This window comes from Pecten maximus, chromosome 2 (assembly GCF_902652985.1).
Source record: "Pecten maximus chromosome 2, xPecMax1.1, whole genome shotgun sequence".
Classification (NCBI taxonomy): domain Eukaryota; kingdom Metazoa; phylum Mollusca; class Bivalvia; order Pectinida; family Pectinidae; genus Pecten; species Pecten maximus.
The window spans coordinates 10,742,269-10,766,895 of NC_047016.1; the positions used below are offsets into that span (position 1 = coordinate 10,742,269).

At 36.1% G+C, this 24,627-nt stretch overlaps 2 protein-coding genes across 5 annotated transcripts; one reads left to right on the forward strand and one right to left on the reverse strand.

Moving 5' to 3' along the window:
• Positions 1-992: 992 nt before the first annotated feature.
• LOC117317287 (histone-lysine N-methyltransferase SMYD3-like) lies at positions 993-23,306 on the reverse strand. Of its 4 annotated transcripts, none has more exons than XM_033872047.1 (13): positions 23,137-23,306; positions 22,814-22,877; positions 22,220-22,330; positions 18,525-18,591; positions 18,156-18,283; positions 17,717-17,784; positions 15,195-15,303; positions 13,817-13,927; positions 5,632-5,698; positions 4,796-4,918; positions 4,442-4,616; positions 4,105-4,210; positions 993-1,285 (listed from the first exon to the last, which is right to left on the reverse strand). In XM_033872047.1, exons 1-13 carry the CDS (start codon positions 23,232-23,234, stop codon positions 1,163-1,165), a joined length of 1,350 nt encoding a protein of 449 aa, XP_033727938.1. In that variant the 5' UTR covers positions 23,235-23,306; the 3' UTR covers positions 993-1,162. The 4 variants fall into 4 exon arrangements, with proteins under 4 accessions (XP_033727938.1, XP_033727949.1, XP_033727960.1 ...); XM_033872058.1 differs by having other exon boundaries at positions 4,105-4,213; positions 4,805-4,918; positions 23,137-23,305; XM_033872069.1 differs by having other exon boundaries at positions 4,101-4,213; positions 23,137-23,305.
• Positions 11,425-16,216, forward strand: LOC117317276 (E3 ubiquitin-protein ligase TRIM71-like). The gene has a single exon (XM_033872025.1). The coding sequence runs from the start codon at positions 11,454-11,456 to the stop codon at positions 13,251-13,253; it is 1,800 nt and encodes a 599-aa protein (XP_033727916.1). The 5' UTR covers positions 11,425-11,453; the 3' UTR covers positions 13,254-16,216.
• Positions 23,307-24,627: the final 1,321 nt, after the last annotated feature.

A 24,627-nucleotide genomic window follows, 5' to 3' on the forward strand; every position in this document is an offset into this window, starting at 1 on the left:
CATTCACATTTCAGGAATTATACAATATCCGAAACCAACAAGAGAAAAGGATCGCATCCGGGTTGATGTAGATAGTATTACAAGGAAGCCCAATTTGATGCAACCAACACGGAAACCGAACTATTTTTAGCTAAAAATTGAAATTGAGAAACCTTTAGATTGTATTGACAATCAGTGGAAGTGATAAGAGTTGATATGACCAACACGGAAACTGAACGCTCGACATAATAGATCAGATGACCGTGTTCATGATTCATGAAATAACTCAAATATTTGAAAAATTTTGAATGCATAATAAAAAAAAAAATAAAAAAATAAATAAAAATGAAGCACTATGATGACAAGGAAAAAAGGAAAAACCATCAGCAAATATGGAAAAATACGACATAGGATATATGACATTTTTAGAAAAAACAAAAGAATGAACGCTTACAAGAAATATATTTTTGTGACACACTCCTTAGTGTAGCCCCTCTTTCTGACTCTCTCTGTCTGTCTGTCTCTGTCTCTCTCTGTCTGTCTGTCTCTGTCTCTCTCTGTATCTGTCTGTCTGTCTGTCTGACTGTCTGTCTGTCTGTCTCTCTCTCAGTACAAGTTAACACCCCCACTTTTCATCTATCACCACTCAATCTATCCAGTTTTTAGTGTTTTTTCTCTACTTCTCTCTCTTTTTCCTAATCTCTCCCTCCCTCTGTCTTGCACCCCTACTTTTTATCTCCCTCTCGCAATCTGAATTTATTTAGTTTCTTCATTCAGCCTTCGCTCAATTGGGAACGACTTTCCCGAACACAATATTAGATTCCAGGTAAGTTTCACACAAAACGTGTATTGAAGAGGCGTGGGCGTCATGTGGTTGGTTAGCACTGTAAATATTCACGTCCCTCCGATAGTTCAAAGGAGTATGACATCCTTCATTCACAAACTAGGTCCGATGTAAAGTCATTCATGAAGGGAGTATAAAAATGAAGATTATTAAAAACATAAACACATTACATTGTACAACTATTTATTACAATAGCTTCCTTATCGAAGTTTTAAAAATATAATCTTCCAACAATTTCATTGCAAATATTTTTTGTAAATGAATTTTGAACCTTTATAAAAAATCATTTAAACATGTTTAATGTGATGCTATGGACGAAAACTGGGGCACGGACATGTTCTAGTCTTGTATTGAAATCTGCCTCCTGACTCTCATTTCCTCGGTGCACTGGTGTATGAGACCATCCAAATCTTCATACAGGGAGTGAGATCTGCCGTGTGTTATCGATAGAATTTTCTCTGCCTACAAGGAAAAATTTCGAAGGGTAAAGAACGTTAATAATTTTATTTTATTGCCTAGAATTCAAAATTTAATCCACTCATAAATCCATACCTTATAACATGTGATGTTTCATTGAAAGCAAAGCAAGCATAAATCTTTTTAAAATGACGAACATGCTGATACTGCTGCATATCTAACTGATCAAGAACCTACGTAACATTCCACCTACGTACCTGTCGTATAGTTACCAAGTTCTGCTGACACCTACGTACCTGCTGTAGTTATCAAGGCCTGATGACACCTACGTACCTGTCGTATAGTTACCAAGTGCTGCTGACACCTACGTACCTGTTGTAGAGGTATCAAGGCCTGCAGACACCAACGTACTTGTTGCAGTTACCAAGGCCTGCTGACACCTACGTACCTGTTGTAGAGTTATCAAGGTCTGCTGACACCTACGTACTTGTTGTAGAGTTATCAAGGTCTGCTGACACCTACGTACCTGTTATAGTTACCAAGGCCTGCTGACACCTACGTACCTGTTGTAGAGTTATCAAGGTCTGCTGACACCTACGTACTAGTTGTAGAGGTATCAAGGCCTGCTGACACCTACGTACCTGCTGTAGAGTTACCTAGGTCTGCTGACACCTACGTACTTGTTGTAGAGTTACCAAGGTCTGCTGACACCTACGTGCCTGTTGTAGAGTTATCAAGGTCTGCTGACACATGCGTACCTGTTGTAGAGTTATCAAGGTCTGCTGACACCTACGTGCCTGTTGTAGAGTTATCAAGGTCTGCTGACATATGCGTACCTGTTGTAGAGTTATCAAGGTCTGCTGATACCTACGTGCCTGTTGTAGAGTTATCAAGGTCTGCTGACACATGCGTACCTGTTGTAGAGTTATCAAGGTCTGCTGACACCTACGTACTTGTTGTAGAGTTATCAAGGTCTGCTGACACCTACGTACCTGTTGTAGAGTTATCAAGGTATGCTGACACATGCGTACCTGTTGTAGAGTTATCAAGGTATGCTGACACATGCGTACCTGTTGTAGAGTTATCAAGGTATGCTGACACCTACGTACCTGTTGTAGAATTACCAAGGTCTGCTGACAGCTACGTACCTGCTGTAGAGTTATCAAGGCCTACTGACACATGCGTACCTGTTGTAGCGTTATCAAGGTCTGCTGACACCTACGTACCTGTTGTAGAGTTATCAAGGTCTGCTGACACATGCGTACCTGTTGTAGAGTTATCAAGGTCTGCTGACACATGCGTACCTGTTGTAGAGTTATCAAGGTCTGCTGACACCTACGTACCTGTTGTAGAGTTATCAAGGTATGCTGACACCTACGTACCTGTTGTAGAATTACCAAGGTCTGCTGACACCTACGTACCTGTTGTAGAATTACCAAGGTCTGCTGACACCTACGTGCCTGTTGTAGAGTTATCAATGCCTGCTGACACATGCGTACCTGTTGTAGCGTTATCAAGGTCTGCTGACACCTACGTACCTGTTGTAGAGTTACCAAGGTCTGCTGATACATGCGTACCTGTTGTAGAGTTATCAAGGTCTGCTGACACATGCGTACCTGTTGTAGAGTTATCAAGGTCTGCTGACACCTACGTACCTGTTGTAGAGTTATCAAGGTCTGCTGACACATGCGTACCTGTTGTAGAGTTATCAAGGCCTACTGACACCTACGTACCTGTTGTAGAGTTATCAAGGTCTGCTGACACATGTGTACCTGTTGTAGAGTTATCAAGGTATGCTGACACATGCGTACCTGTTGTAGAGTTATCAAGGTATGCTGACACCTACGTACCTGTTGTAGAATTACGAAGGTCTGCTGACAGCTACGTACCTGCTGTAGAGTTATCAAGGCCTACTGACACATGCGTACCTGTTGTAGCGTTATCAAGGTCTGCTGACACCTACGTACCTGTTGTAGAGTTATCAAGGTCTGCTGACACATGCGTACCTGTTGTAGAGTTATCAAGGTCTGCTGACACATGCGTACCTGTTGTAGAGTTATCAAGGTCTGCTGACACCTACGTACCTGTTGTAGAGTTATCAAGGTATGCTGACACCTACGTACCTGTTGTAGAATTACCAAGGTCTGCTGACACCTACGTACCTGTTGTAGAATTACCAAGGTCTGCTGACACCTACGTGCCTGTTGTAGAGTTATCAATGCCTGCTGACACATGCGTACCTGTTGTAGCGTTATCAAGGTCTGCTGACACCTACGTACCTGTTGTAGAGTTACCAAGGTCTGCTGATACATGCGTACCTGTTGTAGAGTTATCAAGGTCTGCTGACACATGCGTACCTGTTGTAGAGTTATCAAGGTCTGCTGACACCTACGTACCTGTTGTAGAGTTATCAAGGTCTGCTGACACATGCGTACCTGTTGTAGAGTTATCAAGGCCTACTGACACCTACGTACCTGTTGTAGAGTTATCAAGGTCTGCTGACACATGTGTACCTGTTGTAGAGTTATCAAGGCCTACTTACACCTACCTACCTGTTGTAGAGTTATCAAGGTCTGCTGACACATGCGTACCTGTTGTAGAGTTATCAAGGTCTGCTGACACCTACCTACCTGTTGTAGAGTTATCAAGGCCTGCTGACACCTACCTACCTGTTGTCGAGTTATCAAGGTCTGCTGACACATGCGTACCTGTTGTAGCGTTATCAAGGCCTGCTGACACCTACCTACCTGTTGTCGAGTTATCAAGGTCTGCTGACACATGCGTACCTGTTGTAGAGTTATCAAGGTCTGCTGACACATGCGTACCTGTTGTAGCGTTATCAAGGCCTACTTACACCTACCTACCTGTTGTAGCGTTATCAAGGCCTGCTGACACTGCTCCAGGTATAACTGAATCTTCCCAACCTTCATGAGCTCAATTCCAACATGGGGACTGTTTGGAGGGTAAAATCTTCTGTGGGTAAAATACATTGTAAATAAAAATAAGTACATGTATAACAAAATTTTTTTTTAAAACAACTTATTATTTCCTCTTCAAGTCTCGCGTCACTTGTACTGCATAGTAATACCATAATGAGCACATATTAAAGTAAATAATAATCATAATAATTCGAATTGTATAGGCATTCTTTAAAATATAATGATTTGCATGACATCCATGCAAAAATCCATGTTCATTTACCTGTAAGATTCCTGAACACGTGAGCCATACAGTAGGGCAGCCTCCCACTGACCACAATCAATCCCAGCATCAAAGGCCTTGACCAGTAAATGGATACAGTGGATATTATGGTCCGTGAAAAACTGCTTCTGTTCTTCTTCACATTGTTTGCATAACTGAAGAACCTTTACAGGATCTTGGGGAAATCAACAAAAGCGCATATAATATTATTAATGAAATGGTAATCTAAAATATGCTCCGAAATTGATTCAAATTATTATTATAATGAGAGGTTATCCTGACCGGACATACCGAAGGTGGAAAATCTTATCTGTGAACTAATATGATTGATATTTTGTATGAAATGATATTTACCATTCTTACTACTTTCCTTGATGTTCCTCAAACATTCCAGACAAGCTGCATCGAATAGCTCTACGTCTTCTTTCCTGATGGTGTTGCCCTGATAACTGCAATCTTTACACTTTCCGAATTCATCTGTGATAAAATTAAACAGGTCTAATGAAAATGTGACATTTAGCCACCATTAAGGTATGACTAGTTGCAAGTATATGTATCTGTGGTAACGTCTCACTTTTGTCTCCATGCAATGGCGCAGGATTTCATGTATAACTACTAAATAAAATACATATCTTTATACATCTTATTGTGATTTGATACACCGTACACAACATATAGGTGACTTGTAACAAATTAATAACTAACTTTTGCAGTTATAAGTATGGATGCACTTCACTGTATTTCAAAGTGAATATTATAATGTATCTTTGCCTTGCCTTCAAAATAAAATCAACACCGAAACAATCATTTAAAAACTCACGCAACCGAAACAATCGTTTAAAAAAAAAACACGCAGCCGAAACAATCATTTAAAAACGCACGCAGATAATAAACGGTGCACACTGACTGTATGGGAAACAATGATTGAAGAAACATGTTTTTTTTCAGACAAGACATAATTTATACATTACAATCATTGTCCTCTCGCAGGAGGGCTTTCTCGCGTCATTCATCTCTCTCCACATTCATTATACTTTCATGCATCGTTAAGTTGAACACAAATACATACATGTAGACAGTAAATGAATAGATAACTATATAGAAATAAATTTAATTAATCACATAAATAAATAAATATATATATATACATTAATATAAAGTTAACAATATTTCAATGAAAACATGTTTACCTTCCTGTCTGCGATGATAACCCTGGCAGCTATCCCTCTGACACCTCACACTTAACATCTCACCATCCTGTAAAAGAGGTTTATAACCAATCATATATTGAAATACTTTTAATAATATAACATAGCTCTGCATTTTTTACATATCATTTCACTCGTACTTCTATAAACTAAATATTACTTTATTAAATAGACGAACTGTTTTATAGATATTGTGTGATGCTGATACATTGTATATACTATGTAAAGGACCTTGTTGATGGAAGCGGAATGTTTTGACATATCAACAATTCATGCAAAAATATCAAGTTCACAATAATTCCATGAACATTAATAGTCAATAGCCATTCCAAGAGGCTGGTAGAGATTTGTCAATGACCACTGACAAAATATTGAAAATATTGTACACAACTTAAATCAAGCCAAAAGTATTGAAGAAATATCAAGATATTTTTTTTATTAAAAGCTTCTTTCTAAGCTCGCAAAATGGCCGGTTAAATTCATGAGAATTGACATAGCTTGTAAGATACATCTTTATGCAAAAAGATGGGAGAACAAAAAAAATCTCCAGTATAGCATCACCCATAGTATTTTTACTAAAGCAATGCTTTTGAAAATGAAAGAACACTGGGAGTGCAGTTTTTGTAGTGGAGCACCAGAAACAATATGCCATCTCCTTTGGAATTGTCCACATAGTCAATCATTATGGACAAGTCTTATTAACTCTCTTTATCAATGTTATAGTATATGGCTAGGAAGAAAACCTGACTCTTTCCTACTTCAAACTTGGTGTCACAGATAACAAACTACCAATGGTTCTTAACTATAAATTATTTTGATTAAGAAATACATATCTCTACAAAGACAATACAAACACATTCGAAATTGGGAAACTTGTAAAACCTTTATTAAGAAATATAGAAGTTTAGATCTATATTCGGTCTACAATCTTCCAACCAATATGGATCGAAAGACCCGACAAAAGTGGGAAAGTGCCCGATCTATTCTCGTCTAAACACAATAATTTCAATAATTCATAGAATTTTTTGTTGAAACTACATGCAGCATTATGTAAATGAAATGCTGCAATGAATGATGTAATGGAAAATGAAAAAAAAACAACAAAAAAAAAAAACCAAAAAAAACCCCAACAAACTTTATCACTAATACGGAAAATTGAATACATTTTAGTTACAAGTGTACGTATTCATTTTGAAACATTTACAAATTACGTATAACACCAAATATGTTATTGTTTAATCTGAACAGACACTTTTAATAAAATTGTATAATGACGCTATTTAAAAAATCTGATTTTGCAAATGAAAAGGCCTTCAATATTTCATAACGGGACAATTCTATAGATGTTTTTGGTGTTTAAACAGGTATATTACGATATATGTCCCTGTATGCTACAAACATGTTTGTTATATAATAAATATGATAACATTGGGGTACAATTCCTGTATGATACACACTTGTTGTTGTAAACAATTATAACTGTTATATCTTAGAAGTATAATATCTGTATGTTACACGCTGTTTGTTATAAAATAAATATGATAACATTGGGGTATAATTCCTGTATGATACACACTTGTTGTTGTAAACAATTATAACTGTTATATCTTAGAAGTATAATATCTGTATGTTACACGCTGTTTGTTATAAAAAGAGATATTCCACACATCTGATTCACACTGTTTGTAAATAATTATAGCTATAATATCCTAGAGCTATTCCACTTGTATGCTACACACTGTAAATAATTATAGCTATAATATCCTAGAGGTATTCCACTTGTATGCTACATAATAATTATAGCTATAATATCCTAGAGGTATTCTACTTGTATGCTACACACTGTAAATAATTAAAGCTATAATATCCTAGAGGTATTCCACTTGTATGCTACATAATAATTATAGCTATGATATCCTAGAGGTATTCCACTTGTATGCTACACACTGTAAATAATTAAAGCTATAATATCCTAGAGGTATTCCACTTGTATGCTACATAATAATTATAGCTATGATATCCTAGAGGTATTCCACTTGTATGCTACATAATAATTATAGCTATGATATCCTAGAGGTATTCCACTTGTATGCTACATAATAATTATAGCTATGATATCCTAGAGGTATTCCACTTGTATGCAAAACACTGTTTGTTATAAATAATTATGCCTGTAATATCCTAGAGGTATATTGGACCTGACCAGCACATTCGTACTGATCAATAGGTACCAGCTGTTACGCAGACTAGGGGTTTGACTTATGATTAACGGTGACAGCTGTGTTTTCTATCTGTAAACAGTGTGAAGGTAATATCAGGGCACGATTGACAAGGTACAGTTCTCTGTATCAATTCTACTTCCACTGATAAATATATTACATCTACAAACGTCTGCTCGGGAGACAGATATCAGTATTTATGATAAACACTTTGCCGTATCATCAGTGTCCTTATTTGTACACGTGTTTCAAAGTTATCCAATTAAATACACGATCACTGTTTGTGCTAATTGATTTGTACTATATAACATGCAATAGCCGCCATGTGTAATTCATATCCCTGTCGATAACGGCGTTGCTATTTGATCCCGTAGTTTCGTTAAGAAAAGTTCAGCAATCACCTATCTCTTTTAGTCACCTAATGTCTGCACTGGAAACTGGAGTTATTAAACTTTTATACCGAGCTAAAATGCACTCAATATTTTGTTCCTGGTGAAATCCTTCGAATTACCTCCATATTAATATGTTATAGAAGTGTGGATAATAATAATATGAAGAAGTAGTATCTGATCTAGCATGTCTAACTTCAGCAGAATCTTCTGCTTTCTTGAAGTTTTTACTTACTAGTGCCTGATAATGCAATATTTCTAAAAATAATACTTTCTCTTTGGTACTTCATACTCTATACAAATATTGGTGTACACCAGTAGATACATAAAGAATAGGTAGTAATTGCTCTGTTCTATAAAAAACCTTTTCATTAGCTGAATTTGACCCACAAAACCACTGGATTTGCATATCCTAATTGCTCTGATATTTTGTAATTAACAACCATACTCATTCATAAAATAATGTGCATGTGATGGTGAACAGCCGTCACTCTAACATCACATTGTAGATATAGTTATATACTAAAGCTCCAGCTGTCGGCCAGCACCCAGACTAACAACATATACTGATAGCAAGCTGTTTATACCTTAAAAGGCATCACTCCCCACAACTCTCCAAAACTCAGTCACACTAAGGGAGACGATAATACATGATCACAAAAAAATCTAAGTGAATTAACACGAGCTCAAAATGATTATTTTTTCTGCTAAATGAATTACCTATATCTTTAGCTCCAATTGATAAAATGTTATAGGAACCAAAAAAGATATTACATGTAACCCGTCCGTTTTTAAGGTTCTTCATAAAGACAAAATATACTAGTACAACCAAGGAAAATAAATACAAGTAATTAATCGTATAGTAGACATATCAACAGGTCTAACGTGTTTTTTTCAGATGCTACATTGTATTACAACCCATTGTAACCATTGACATCTGACCTTTTTACGCATTCCACATTGGGTATAAGGTTAAAGTATAAGGCTAAAGTGATTTTAACCTCCATTTCCGTGAACAATGTTTCAAGTTTCCCAAAATATACACTTAACATCTTTAACAAGCACACCAGTTTTAAGGTTACGGAGCGTTAACAGGAACATATAAACTTTGAAACAAATTATCTCCCGTGCATAATCAATATTTGGTGATCACATGTTGATAGAGACCATCTGTTGATTGAGGGTCTGAACAGGTCCAGAATACATATCAGTCACGGGCTGCACGTATTGATTTACCAATACATGAAATTCATTATTTATGTTAAAGGTCATTATCAAAATAAAAAGCCATTAACTAATTAATTAATTAAATAACTATAAGATAGTATGATATGCGCAATGCCCACTCACTGATCAATATACAAATTATTGTATTTTAGAGAGGATATAGGAATTTCCCTCGGGGCCTCCAAATACAGGTATACCAGCAGTCTAAGATGTAGAGGTAAACCTAACTGTTTTGTTATATGTGTGTTGTTTTCCCAAACTTAATAAAGGCAGATTGAAAAATGAACTGAACTTTGTCGTCTTTCAATTGAGGTCTATCAATCTCTGCATGGAGTACTCTTGTAATATCAATAAAAAGTTCAGCATGTTCCAGGAAACTTATTTAGAACTGACTTATATTGACATAGATAAGCATATACATTTATAAGTGACAAATAGTTAACTACCAAGATAATCCTCAAATAGTGAAACTTGTTATGACTTAATTAATCCTTTAATCTCAAAACTGTATGAAATTATGCATATAAAATACATAATGTAATATCATAATCTAATGTTTAATACTTGAAATTGTATACATTTACCCATGTTCAAAACGTATGTAAACGCCTACCTGGCCTATTCTCTGTAATTATGTTCTACACTAAAAACTGTTACATAGTCCAGTATCAAATATGTGAAATATGTTTTATTTCGACATTCTTCTGAAGTCCTTACAAAATATAGTTTACATTGTAATTAATATTTAACATTCAATTAAGTTTTTTATGCACTAAACGTTTTTACGTAAGCAAAACTGTTTAACCGGATTTCTTACATCCGATTTACTTATTTATGACTACACGTCCCTAGCAGTGGTACGTCTCCATATCGTGTATTGGAAATCAAACTGTTTAACTAGAGTGACACCACATGTTACATGTCCCGCACACAAAGTCCCTCATCACAGTATCAGTACCATAGATATTTACAGCTGTAGTGACACCATATGTTGTATGTATCGTGTAGGCCTGTAGCAACAGAGAGTCCATATACTGTTATACTGCCATGTGGAAAACTTGGACGGAAACTCTACGATTCCAGAACAAAACTACTTTATCTTATTGAAGAACAACACTTTCAGGATTTAAAGTACATTTTTGTGAATTCAACACATGATTTATATATGATTCAATACTAAGTATCAGCGTGTGCTTTTGAGTAACCAAAACGTAACGAAAACACTGAAGTAATCATGCATCTTAAGGACTGTCGTGAGGTTCGCGTCTATGTGTAAGCGCGCAGTAAATAGTGACAACAGGACATCAATACAAGTCTGTCTGGAGAAGACTTACGATGGATATATATATAACAGCAGAAAAAGAAGGTAATCTTAATAAAACAGCAATGATTATCACCAAGATCAATGAAGGCCTATAGTACAGAAACATTTTACAATTGTTCCGCTGAATAATAACTTTCCTTATCAATTATTCACACTAAGGAAGCCTAATTATTGACCGAGTAATTATTTCTGGAGATGGCCAGTCGTTGCCCGTCAGACCTAACACGCTGTGCGATCTGTCTAGGAGATCAGACTTCCCCCAGAGCTCTACCTTGCCTCCACTCGTTCTGCGAGTCGTGCCTGGAGAAGCACGTACAGACCTCACATATATCAAACGGCCACAACAGCCTTACACTTCGCAGTCATCAGTCTCATAAATCATTTCCCTGTCCAACCTGCAGAAAATCAACGACAATGCCAACGAATGGGGTGCAAGGGTTTCCAAAAGACTTCCGTATTACTGAATTCAAAGAAGTGTGGAGATCATCAAATGAAAGGAAAGGTGGCACTACTCCAACATGTGACATGTGCGGGGAAAAAGTCCCCCTCAAGACAGCCGAATCCTTCTGTGTCGATTGTTGTAAATATTTCTGTATTCATTGTGGCTCTCGTCACAATCAAAATTCTGTCTTAAGATCACACATCATGGTGCCAATAACTAAAGACCTCACTGTTAACTCTTCAAAAACGACATGTTGCCAACATCACAAAATGGAGGAAATCAAATTCTTCTGTGAGAACTGTAAATATGGAATATGTGTAAAGTGTCTCCTTGGTGATCATGGTGAACACATTGTCACCGATATGACAGTAACATTGAACTCGAAAAGAAATGAGCTGAAACATTGTATCAAACATATACATGATCAAATATGGATTCTGCAAGACATACTATTTAATCTTACTTGTCTTGAAGGTCGAATCAAGGGAAAATATGAGGAAACAAAACTGCAAATGAAAAAGAGTTCTCGAAAACTTGTCAACAAAATCTTCGGTGCAGAAGTAAAGCTTTTATGTGAACTAGATGAAGCCTACCAAAGACAATCTGATGATGTTTACAGACGTAAACAGCAGTGCAAGACACATCTGGAACAGTTTAAAAGTTTGCAGTCTCGATTGGATGGTATTCTGAAGGTTGAAGACATTGACAATGTTCTTGAGAACTACACAGACATTCTAAGTGAAGTTCATGAAATCAACATTACAAAGCAATACAAATCAAAATTCCTGAAATCCCCGGAATCTCTGGAGTTCGTTCCTAACGGAAGTGTATCTATAGGCAAACTCAGTCTAGTACCTAATGATATGCAAGGACGTCAAAGAGCATCATCACGACATAGGCTTATTACACGATCGACAAGTGGGCAGGTTAAACAGCAAACAGGAAAATCGTCCTCTGGTCCAGGTATTACACCCAGAGTGGCATCCTCTACCAGTCATGGCCATCAATTTGGAAGATCGCGAAACCCCCTACACAAAAGTCAACCGATATTATTTGATCAGCGCAGTGAAGACTCAAATAGTCCTGATCTACCACCAGTTACAAACACGTATGATCCACAGAGGTATTGTGATGAGGCCTCTTCTAATTCTGAGTGTGTTCCTGCAGTAAAGCTCGTGTATAAAGTAAACACTTCGGGTGCTGGACGTGGACAGCTCAGTCTTCCTTTCAGTGCTACCTTTGACAAAGAGGGTCGACTGCTTGTTGCTGAAAATGGTAACGGACGACTCCAAATGTTTGGTAACTATGGACATACAGTTAAGATCATAGGACTGCCTAGCTGTGTACCGAGATGTGTGACTACCACTGCTGATGGCAAGGCATATGCCCTCACTGATGAGGAATCAAAGTGTGTGAAATTAGTATCAGAAGATGGGATTCTCATGAAGGAAATCTACATTGCCGGAGATGCTTTCCCTTTTGGAATTACCACATTAGACGACGATCAATTTGCTATATCAGATATTATTTATGAATGTGTATCTATCATTTCAGCAAATGGTGAAAAGGATATACGTTTTGGTTCTCATGGAAATACGTCAGCCAAATTGGAAAACCCTTCTTACCTAACAACAAACCTGTATGGCAACATCCTAGTGTCAGATTCAGGTCATCATGAGGTGAAAGTCTTTGACAGGCTAGGTAACTATCTATACAAGTTTGGAGGGTATGGTACTGCAGGAGGACAGCTAAGGTACCCAAAGGGTATTGCTTGTGACAAGAATGGCCTAGTGTATGTAGCTGACTCTGGTAATGACAGAGTTGTGGTCTTCTCTGAGGTAGGCCTATACTGTGGCATGTTACTGGGTCGGGTGAATGGTATAAAGCGTCCAACAGGCTTAGCCTACAGTCCCAAGGGCCTCATGGCCATTACTATGCCAGATGATGACGAGGTCAGCGTGTATGAACTGACAAGCTCAATACCACGATCATTCACACAGTAAGCAAATAAATTCACAAACTAGGATAAAAGTGCTTTCAGAACGAAAACATCTGTCCTCTAAAATACCGAGCCGGTGGTGGTGATAAGTACTGCTCACAAATAATTATTGTCAAACGACAAGCACCTAACTCAGACTAATTAAATCACGAGAGATTAATTCACTAGTTATTTATCTGGCGATAAGATAAGCATGCTTCAATGGTTACAGAACACCAAAACTCTGTAATCAAATGGTATCAAGGACTTCTAATTCTAGATAACTTAAATTAAACAATTTGTGCTAAACTGTCCACTGGTAGCAGCAGCCATGTACAGAATACAACAAACCTTTTTTTTAATTTTTGCATTGTATTTCAGATTAGTTCTGGCACAATTTGGAAATGTTTATCTTAAAATCTACTGTAATTATTTTCATAAATAAACAAGGACTCCAATTGGTTTGTCTTATGGTATCAACCACTTCTTAATTATGGGGTACTAACTGTTGATTCTGATATCAATCCGTACCCCGAGTTTTCATTACCTGTGAATAGCAGTAAATCTTAAGTAAGATATGTTACCTACCAGACTATTGTCCTTACATCTGGCACACTGACAGCTAAAGTAATACTGCTCCCACAGCTGTCTCCTTCTTTCAGCTATTGTATCCAGCTGGTCCACATAGCTTATATAAATCTGCAGCAAGTGTTGAAATACATCAATGATTAACTTGTGGGAATGATTATATATGGAATCAATATTGATTCAATGTTATATTACAACTAGCATTCTTACATGAATTCATGTTTGCTTTCATTTATATAATACAAATGCATTTTTCACTTACTACCAAGGACAAAATACTCCCAATACACAGACTGGGATGATTATGAATGAAAATCCCTAACACACTGACTGGGAGGGTTATAAATCAATACCCCTAACACACTGACTGGGAGGGTTATAAATCAATATCCCTAACACACTGACTGGGAGGGTTATAAATCAATACCCCTAACACACTGACTGGGAGGGTTATAAATCAATATCCCTAACACACTGAATGGGAGGGTTATAAATCAATATCCCTAACACACTGACTGGGAGGGTTATAAATCAATATCCCTAACACACTGACTGGGAGGGTTATAAATCAATACCCCTAACACACTGACTGGGAGGGTTATAAATCAATATCCCTAACACACTGACTGGGAGGGTTATAAACCAATATCCCTAACACACTGACAGGGAGGGTTATAAATCAATATCCCTAACACACTGACAGGGAGGGTTATAAATCAATACCCCTAACACACCGACAGGGAGGCTTATTAATCAATACCCCTAACACACTGACAGGGAGGGTTATAAATCAATACCCCTAACACACTGACTGGGTTATAAATCAATACCCCTAACACACTGACAAGGAGGGTTATAAATCAATATCCCTAACACACTGACTGGGAGGGTTATAAATCAATATCCCTAACACACTGACTGGGAGGGTTATAAATCAATATCCCTAACACACTGACTGGGAGAGTTATAAATCAATACCCCTAACACACTGACAGGGAGGGTTATAAATCAATATCCCTAACACACTGACTGGGAGGGTTATAAATCAATATCCCTAACACACTGACTGGGAGGGTTATAAATCAATACCCCTAACACACTGACTGGGAGGGTTATAAATCAATATCCCTAACACACTGACTGGGAGGGTTATAAATCAATACCCCTAACACACTGACTGGGAAGGTTATAAATCAATACCCCTAACACACTGACTGGGAGGGTTATAAATCAATACCCCCCTAACACACCAATTGGGAGGGTTATGAATCACTGAATAACTTAATTACCCTTAAACTCTAGCTTGGATCTCCCAATACTTTTACTAAGGATCATATGAGGTGGGGATGATATTATCACTTCACCCTGAAACACTCACATTGGTTGGGGATGGATCTGGTATGTCCTGAGTGGCCCGCACTGTCAGCTTGGTCCCTTGGAATGTAGCAACGGCATTAGGCTCGCAACTGTGATCGAGCAAGGAAGGACTAAGAAATGATAAATCATGTTAATGCAAAATTAAAATGTGTGTACAAATTACCTAAGAAAGAGGGATGTATATATGTAGTTCAGACTGAGGTGAATGTCAATCTCTTACATTACCCCTGCAATCTATTGAACAAAATTGTACTGAAAACAGTGCATGTGTGGCTTTTGACCTCATGTACATGCATGTATGACCTTGATAATCAGAGAACTCATTCATAACAGAATTGCTAGTAGCCAAATAATAAATTGCTACATAAAAAAAAAAAGCTATAGGTTATATGGACTTAACAAGCTGAACATGCAGGTCATTACAGAGGTAGAATTTTAAATAGTGCACTAGCTACACTGACATTGTCAAATTATAGAACTTTAATAGACATATGAGATATCATGTGTGACCAATGATTTTCTCTATGTGATGAGGGTGAAAAGGAGCCATGTACGAAGCATGTATACCTGTACCAATTATTATTATTAATCAAGTATAATGCTTAATGTACAAACATTTTGTACCTGTTCACATAATCAACCAACATGTGCTATTTGATTGATCGTTAATGTACAGGTATATATTTTATACTTTTAGTTTAAGATAATATATCTGTATACTTGTTATACAACAACGACTGACATCATAATACATCATTATAACTTACTGCTAACTCTGTTTATAAGTAACCAGCTGTTCATTATTTGTTTCACCTGATGAAAATTGTACACCTTTTTCTTGGCACATACTTCATTTGTATATTGAACTAATGGGAATATAGGGAATATATTTGGTGTTTTTGTAGGGTAATTAGGGTTTAATATCATAATCATTATGCTTTGTCTCTAATCATTAATTGTCATACTACACACTTGTAATGTATAACATTTGTTTTAAAGTTTTAATAAAGTATTCTGATTTCATTACACAGTGTTAACTTATATATTAGGAAATATTTTCTTCAGGTTGGTAAGTATGAATGTGAATATACGTGTACATTGGTATATACACAGGCAAAATGTCTTGAGGTCAATTTGACCTGAAAAAATATTGACCTGAAATCGACCTGAATTTGACCTGAAATTTTTTTTCAAGTCAAATTCAAGTTTGGTTTGGTTTGGTTTATTTTGTTTAATGTCCTATTAACAGCTAAGGTCATTTAAGGACAGGCCTCCCGTGCGTGCGACATGTACATGCATGCGTATGGTGAGTGCAGTATGTGTATTTTTGGGAGGCTGCGGTATGTTCGTGTTAAGTCTCCTTGTGATAGGCCGAAACTTTTGCCGATTTATAGTGCTACATGTACCTCACTGAAGCATACTGCCGAAGACACCCAGCAGGACACCCCATCCGGTCACATTATACTGACAACGGGTGAACCAGTCGTCCCTACTCCTAATATGCTGAGCACTAAGCAGGAGTAGCAACTACCATTTTTAAAGACTCTGGTATGTCTTGGCCAGGGGACTGAACCCAAAGCCTTCCTCACGAGGGGTGAACGCTCAAGTATAGGCCAAAAGTGAGGCATTGTCAAGGGAGACATTAGGAAGAAGAAAGTTGTTCAGAAAAGAAGAGAAAAGATAAGATCCCAAATATAGTCGCCTCAAATTCAGGTTGATTTCAGGTTTAATTCAGGTCATTTTCGGGTCAAATTCAGGTCAATTTCTTGACATGAATTGACTAATCTGCTCTTTTCAGCTCAATTTGACATGGAAATCTTGATCTGAAATTGACCTGAATTTGACCTGAATTGACATGAAGACATTTTGCCTGTGTATCACCATACTCCTATAACATAAGAGGCCGCTGGCCGGCCCTTTTTCTATCGGATATGATTTAGCCGACTGTGACACGGTGCCTGTCAAAAGTATCTCACCCTGTACATGTAAAACCTCTTAATTGTTGGAGTAATATCACCAGTGTATGATTTGAGTGACAATTCCTTAACTACACTGTCATCTTCATCAGACAAATGACCAGAAATAGACTTTGGTATATCACCAGCGTATTATTTGAGTGACAATTCCTTGACTACACTGTCATCTTCATCAGACAAATGACCAGTAATAGACTTTGGTATATCACCAGTGTATGATTTGTGTATGACAATTTCGTGACATCACTATGCACCTTCATCAGACAAATGACCATTTAATCAACAATGTACACAGAGACTTTAGTGTAAAAGATTATTAGTAAATTAAGTAGTCTTTTTTGTCTACAGTATAATCAATGTACATTGAGGTGGAAAGTAGCATACAAGTCGATTCGGCTACTCTGAGAGAAGTTGATATGGCTACTATGTGTAGAAGTTGATTCAGCTGTAGTTTATAACCTGTTTATAGATATGCCTAAGTCAGATAACCACAATGTTTTGTATATGAGACATGCTTTACTTCATTGTGTATCACAATAGATCCTACCTCAGGTAGATGGCCACTCCAACTGGCTGCAGTTCTCCATCACATACTGTGAAGCTGTTTATCACCATCTGCAAATCATAGCAGACAAACATATACCAGCTGAATTATAACTGTATTAAACATCTACAAATTTTTATCTTCAAATATACACAATAAGTGATTTAGATATCACCATAAAAAAAGATAAACTGAGGTAAATAAAAGTTTCATTCTTAAATCAATATTGACTAAAGGTGGGTAACATATGAACAAAATAAAGAATTCAAAAAAAAAACAAAAACAAAAAAAACTAACATTTTTTTTTTATATTTACATAAGATTGCTTCAAGGGAACAATTTAGGCGAATATGACCAGGTGTTCCGATGACCAGTGTCACGTCATATTTATATCACCATCACAAAAGTAGCTGGATACTATTTATACAGTACTATCAATTACCTTCCCAAATATTTCCAGCAACTCATCTGCAGGAGGAAGTTTGGAGTCTCCGAGAAGTTTTTCCAAGGTAAAAGCAATCTTAGAAAGCTGTTCCATTCTCTGTTGGTCAGACATGATTTTATCAGAGTCTGAAAAAAAAAAACATGTGACTCAAATTAAAATAACAATTACTGAAAGAAATCTGATACTTTTTCATCTTGGCATTATGATATAATCAATAAAGCTATTGTATCTATTTTACACTGTACTTTGTGAATTATAGTGGTATTGTGTGTGCTAATTAAATATCACAAAATGTAAACACAAATTTGACCCTTGTTGACATGAAACTGTGGTTAAAATAATACTATATTAACATATATTACTTACGTGATTGGAAATTTGAGAAGTTTCTCCAGCCAATATCATTTCTGACAAATTTTCCATTGTCACCTGCCTAAAAATAGAGGGTACAAATTCAATAAATGTTTTGATATATATTGTTGCAAAATCTATATTATACATGTATATGCATGTATATTTTTTAATTTCACTGACAATCGATATCCCAGACAGAAAAAAAAACAACAAAAAAACAAAAAACTCAACATCTTTTCTTTAGATGTGCAACTGCATGTAGATTGACATAAAAAATTATCAGTTTTGTCAAATTCACAAAAATGATTTCCCCATATATTTTGAACCTATAGGTTCACGAGTTTAAATTTCAAGTTTTGATGGAACTGATGAATGGTTTACTTTAAGCCTAATGTGACAGTTTTGACATAATATTTCTGTCCTAAACAGATAAATCTCAATACTACAATGTATGTGGTTACAGTTGAGTGTATGCTAACCTTTACACCTAGTGCACTACGTTTAAACTAGTAGTGCACTACATTTAAATTACAGGTAATCTAGTAGTGCGCTACACCCAAAGAGGTGATGAACAGCAAAACCCCCATTCAGGTAATGGGCAGTACCCAAGGCTACCTGTGATTTTTACCTGTACTGTATATACTATCTAACAGCTATATTAAAAGAGTTATTAAAAAGGTTTTGGAAGTTTAGTTTGATGTTATATTTCAACCTTTCTATTCTTGTTAATTATACACTGTAACTAAGATTTACTTTATAAATCCTTTAACCTAAAGTTAAATTGTTCAAGCCAAGTTTCATTTGTCTTTTGGTACTTTATATTTGGTATCGATTGATCAGTTACATATTTCACGTTTAATTCCAGTTTTTTTTGTTTTAATCACATGAAAGTATATAATAAAACATTTGAAAACAATTATCGTCAATTTGATACATTTAATTTATATTGAAGTTTAATTTCAGATTAAATTAAGCGACATACAGTGTATTCATAATTTCATTTTTGATGTGGTATTAAAACCTTATTCAGCCCATTATGGCATATATATGTTGTACATTATATGTGTTACACATCCAATGCTTAAAGTCAGAAACCTGAACACATAAAGAAATTAATTAAACCTTGATTTAACATGTAAATAAAGAGATTATTTGAATGCACTGGTAATTAAGTGATCATAACAGTTCTACATTTCAAAATTTTAAGTTTATAAAAGGTATATGTCACTTGAAATACATCTTCCATTTTCCTTTACTGAAATAGTTGAAATTTCTGTACATGTACCCGTGTGCAGGTATCTAATACTTTGAAGACCTAACATATATTGGATCTGATTCCAGGTACATGTTTCAGTTACAGGTAACACAGAATGAGATAATGGCCTGAGGGAACAATTAATGCCATTTTTGTTATGAAATATACATACTGGCAAACTTGGGGAAGGGGAGGGCAACAGTTTTAAGCTTATATAACACACATACATGTCCATGTATCTGGAGCTGTACTTGTCATACAACACTTGTATTTGTAATTTCTTCTATACAGTTACCTGCTAACAAATATAGTACATACACATGTAGATCATGTGGACCTTAAGCCAAAGTTTTTTTTTACAGTTCACGTTTTTTGCAATATTGTTTAAAAACAAAATTTTGGGATATATTTTGATCAGCATTTAAGTGTTTCCCTATTGCATTAAGAAATGTTCTTTACCTTAAAATGTATACGGATGGGGATTTTACTCTGGTAATTAAAGAAAATCGCATATAAAAGATATTGATGAATATCTTTATGTGAGAAAATGTAATAAAAATAATTATTTTTTGAAAAACTCTATTTAAAAAAAACCAACATCCACTGGTAGACATTATGTATGGGTAGTGTTAGATGCTAATTACAGGTAGGTAAGGCAGAGGAAGCCTGGCAGAGCATGCTATAAATGGACCCCTGGGGGGATAATTGGGGACTTGACAAAACTATAGCCAGGTGTTAAAACAGGCACACCTTAAGATGGTTATGGAGGTCCATAAGGTGATGGTGAGGTGGGGTTTGGGGCATGGGGCCCAGGTGGCCATGACAACAGGCATGTCCTGAGAGTACCAATTATACATACAGGCCCATGTACATAACTTGTTGTGTAGATATTGTCTCTTACAGAACATACATGAGAAGATACGAAACTTCTGAATCTTGATTATGTACTATGAAATGATTTCATGGCTGAATTAACAGATATTAGTTAAGTAACAATACAGTGTACATTGAATTTAAAAATATTTTTGTCTGATGAAATAATAAATATTAAAGTATATGTACATATCCAGTGTACTTGAGAGAAAAAAATCTACAAACAGTCATCAAGGCCTAAGGTAGAATTAATCATTAATATAAAATGTATTATTAATTACATCTAAAAAAATAAATGAAAAGCTTGAAATCATGAAGATAAACCTTAATTTTACACTATAATGAAATCTTAAAAAAAAAAAAAAAATGATAAAAATCCCACTGCAAATCCAAGTGATAGAGTTTAATTCCTCTTATGCAATATATCATATAAGAACCGCAGCCAATTTTATTTTGAGTTAATATTAGATAAAATTTTATCAACATTTAGATGTACCTGGTAAAGTCAGGATGGAGTGTAGGACAAAAGCCCCCCCAGAGATTAGCCCCCCCGGACATTAGCCCCTAGGACAAAAGCCCCTCCGGACGAAAGCCCTCCCGGACATTAGCCCCCCTGGACAAAAGCCCCTTCTTTATGAATTTAGCTGGTATACTTTATATGAATCTGTACTTTTGAAAAACAGAAACTATATATATATATTGTTGTTTTTATCTCTGAAATTTGGAGAATAATTGTGTGGAAAATGAAGGTCCTTAGTTCAATGTCAGTGTAGCATTATATGTCTGTGGTTAAACATCATAATTTATTCTTTCAAACTTTATGTTATTAAGTAAGAAAAAAAAATCAGGAAAGCTCTCCACAATGAACAAATTGTCACTGATTACACATAATTTTTGACTTCCTAATATACTGCAAATATTGTGTAACAGCTTATTATTTATGTAACAGTTCAAGTAGTTGTTGTTGGAACCGGTTGTTTACATTGCCGAAGCCACTGATGACATATGTATATGTAGCAATTAAAAATCATAAAAAATAAATATCAATTTTTTTATGGAGGGGCTTTTGCCGAAGCCACTGATGACATGTGTATATGTAGCAATTAAAAATCAACAGAAAAATAAATATCATTTTTTTTTATGAAGGGGCTTTTGTCCACTTTTTGATTAGTGTGAAGGGTTTGTCCTAGGGGCTAATGTCCGAGAGGGCTAATGTCCGGGGGGGGGGGCTTTTGTCCGTACCTCGTCAGGATGACAGATATAAGGCAGTCAATTTACACAGGTCTGTATATGTAACAACTACATATATCTAACAGGTGTCCAGTGGCACTGTCCATTATCTGTATAGGGGAATTTGTGGTCACACCTGACTGGACGTAGTGCACTACTAGTTTAAATGTAGTGCACTACTAGTTTAAACGTAGTGCACTAGGAGTGCACTAGGGTGTAAAGGTTAGCTTACACTCAACTGTATGTATTGGAAACAGTGTGTACTACAATATAACTTTATAACATATGTAGTTGAATTATTGTAGTTGATCACATGACTATATCCATGATGTCTGTTGTCAAATCACACCTTTTGTTTGAGGATGAGTTTTAACATCAAGCGTACACTGTCCAGTGGCACATCCGGAAAAACTCTCTTTAGACATCGACATTCCCCTTTGTGTGAGGTCCAGTCCACTTTCTGTAACAAATTTTACATAACTGATAATTTATAGTGAGAACCACCCATATGTATGTATACTGTAAGTTCCGGATTTGGCATTCACATAACTTTTTGTAGATAATTTATCAAGAATTTTCAGTAACCGTCAGATATTAAGATACACCATTTAATCTATTACCCAAATTATGATTGTTTTGAAACCTGGTCAGTGGCCTTCTATACAACCTGTATATAAAAAGTACATGTACATCATATGTTAAGTGTTTAGCACAGTAGGACCAGAAGAAACTTTGGTTAACATAAGGTACATGTATAAAGAATGAACAGGTTAATCTGACCTGATTATACAGGTTTTGTTTTATACAAGCAGAGACCTACTAGTATATAGGTCTCTGATACAAGTAAAGCCAAAGACACGATATACAGTGTACCTTTTGTACATTTGTTATTTCAACACATATTATTTATTCAATAAAAACTAATTAAGTAGGTGATACTTACCTGGCAAGCTGAATTACAATATCGTACCACCTTACACACGGTACACCTCTTCAGATCATCACCACTGTAAATATACATCATAGCGAAAGATGAGTTATGTCCCTTGGCATAACAATATCTTGATTTGAGAGAAAGCGTCTATTTTACGATGTATACAACCACATTGAAGCGGTAATTTATGTTTGCTGGATAGTTTTAATTTGAACAATTATAAACCAAGGTACGCTGAACATTGTCTACATAATGTATGGCGGTTTATAAAATGAAATGTAGGGCCTAAACATAAACATAGTGGCAGACTCGGTGTAGACTGAACGTATTACCTTGTGAAACACGAGTCACATCTTTTGCCTGTCTCTTTATGTGATAAGACGTGTACAAACGGTTCTGACTCTAGAAGAATGTCGCCAGTTCTCTTCATTTCGTCTCCAGATAATATTATAAAACACACGTGTTACTCGTATCTAATACGAAAGTAGACGGAAGTTGAAAATGTAGTACTAATTTAAGCCCGTGTCTCTCATAACCACTATGAACCGATTTTTAAAAAAATATTGACAGATTTAGGAGTGCACGTGGTAAGTGGTTATCATCGCTACACATGAACATGCATGGTTTATTTAGAATGAAGTAGTAGCAAACGTTTCATTCCAACATATAATATCAGGCATACACTGTATGTGTTTAGCATATTAAGCCATAATCTATCTTTGACTATACTACATTGTAGTCTAACGAGTGTAATGTTGTGGAACAGCATTGTATTTTACGTACGGTTCTGAGGATTCCGGGTAGTTATCCTCCGGAAGGCCTCGTGCCTTTATATTACCTATGTTTTAGCCCTCAGTTATCGGTTAGACCTCGGAGCAATACAGACGTTGATTCCTGTCGTTGCTGTTCTGTCTGACAACATCGTCATACAGATATGATAACTCATTCCTGACATGTTACACCACTCAATTCCACAACAGTATCACTGTAGAAATAGAAATAAGACATTCCTCCGCCTATTCATAATTGGTAGATCTATACATTCCGTCAGAAATGACGATAACATTGTCTTGGTCTGTTGGAGAAATTGCATGGGCGTGAAAAGAGTTATTTACAGTGATTTATTAAATTATTATTTTTTAAGTGCAGAAAGATTAAGGGGTAAAAAATGTACGATTATAATTAGTGTGTGAGGACTTCAAAGGATACATGTACTGTACGTATACGTAGGGGGTGTATGTGCCTTGAAGTCATCAAGTGTAGTGCATTGTACTGCTGCTACAGGAAGGTTCCTCTCCTGTGTTGATGTGTTTGGGAAAATGCGTATTTGTATGTGTCCTTCGTAGCAGAGATACAAATGTACATTTATGAAATGTATAATCAAACGGCTACTATTGAAACTATTGAAACGTCATAAGAAAATCATCAGACAATCATACTGGAGAGAAGACATAATTGTACCAAAACCCAATAAAAGTGAATGTAGTACTATGATGAAGTTCTGGATAATGCATTACACACAAAAAGACAGATTTCAATGGTGTAACATCGCTAAAAGTAAACGGCGAACTAGTGACTCCTGGGACTGGAAAGTAATACACAGTTTTCAAATATACAAGAAAGGTTATAAATATAACGCTGAAAATATCATCTCATCTCCTTAACCTGTATCACAGAAAATAATGGAACACATAGCTATCAATTACACCATGTCACACGCAGATCTTGCGAACTTTTAGAGGGAATGTTAACACACGGATAAACTACAGTATTTTAAAGGGATAGAATACAATCTGTTGTCTGGGAGGGGAAAATTTAAGTCG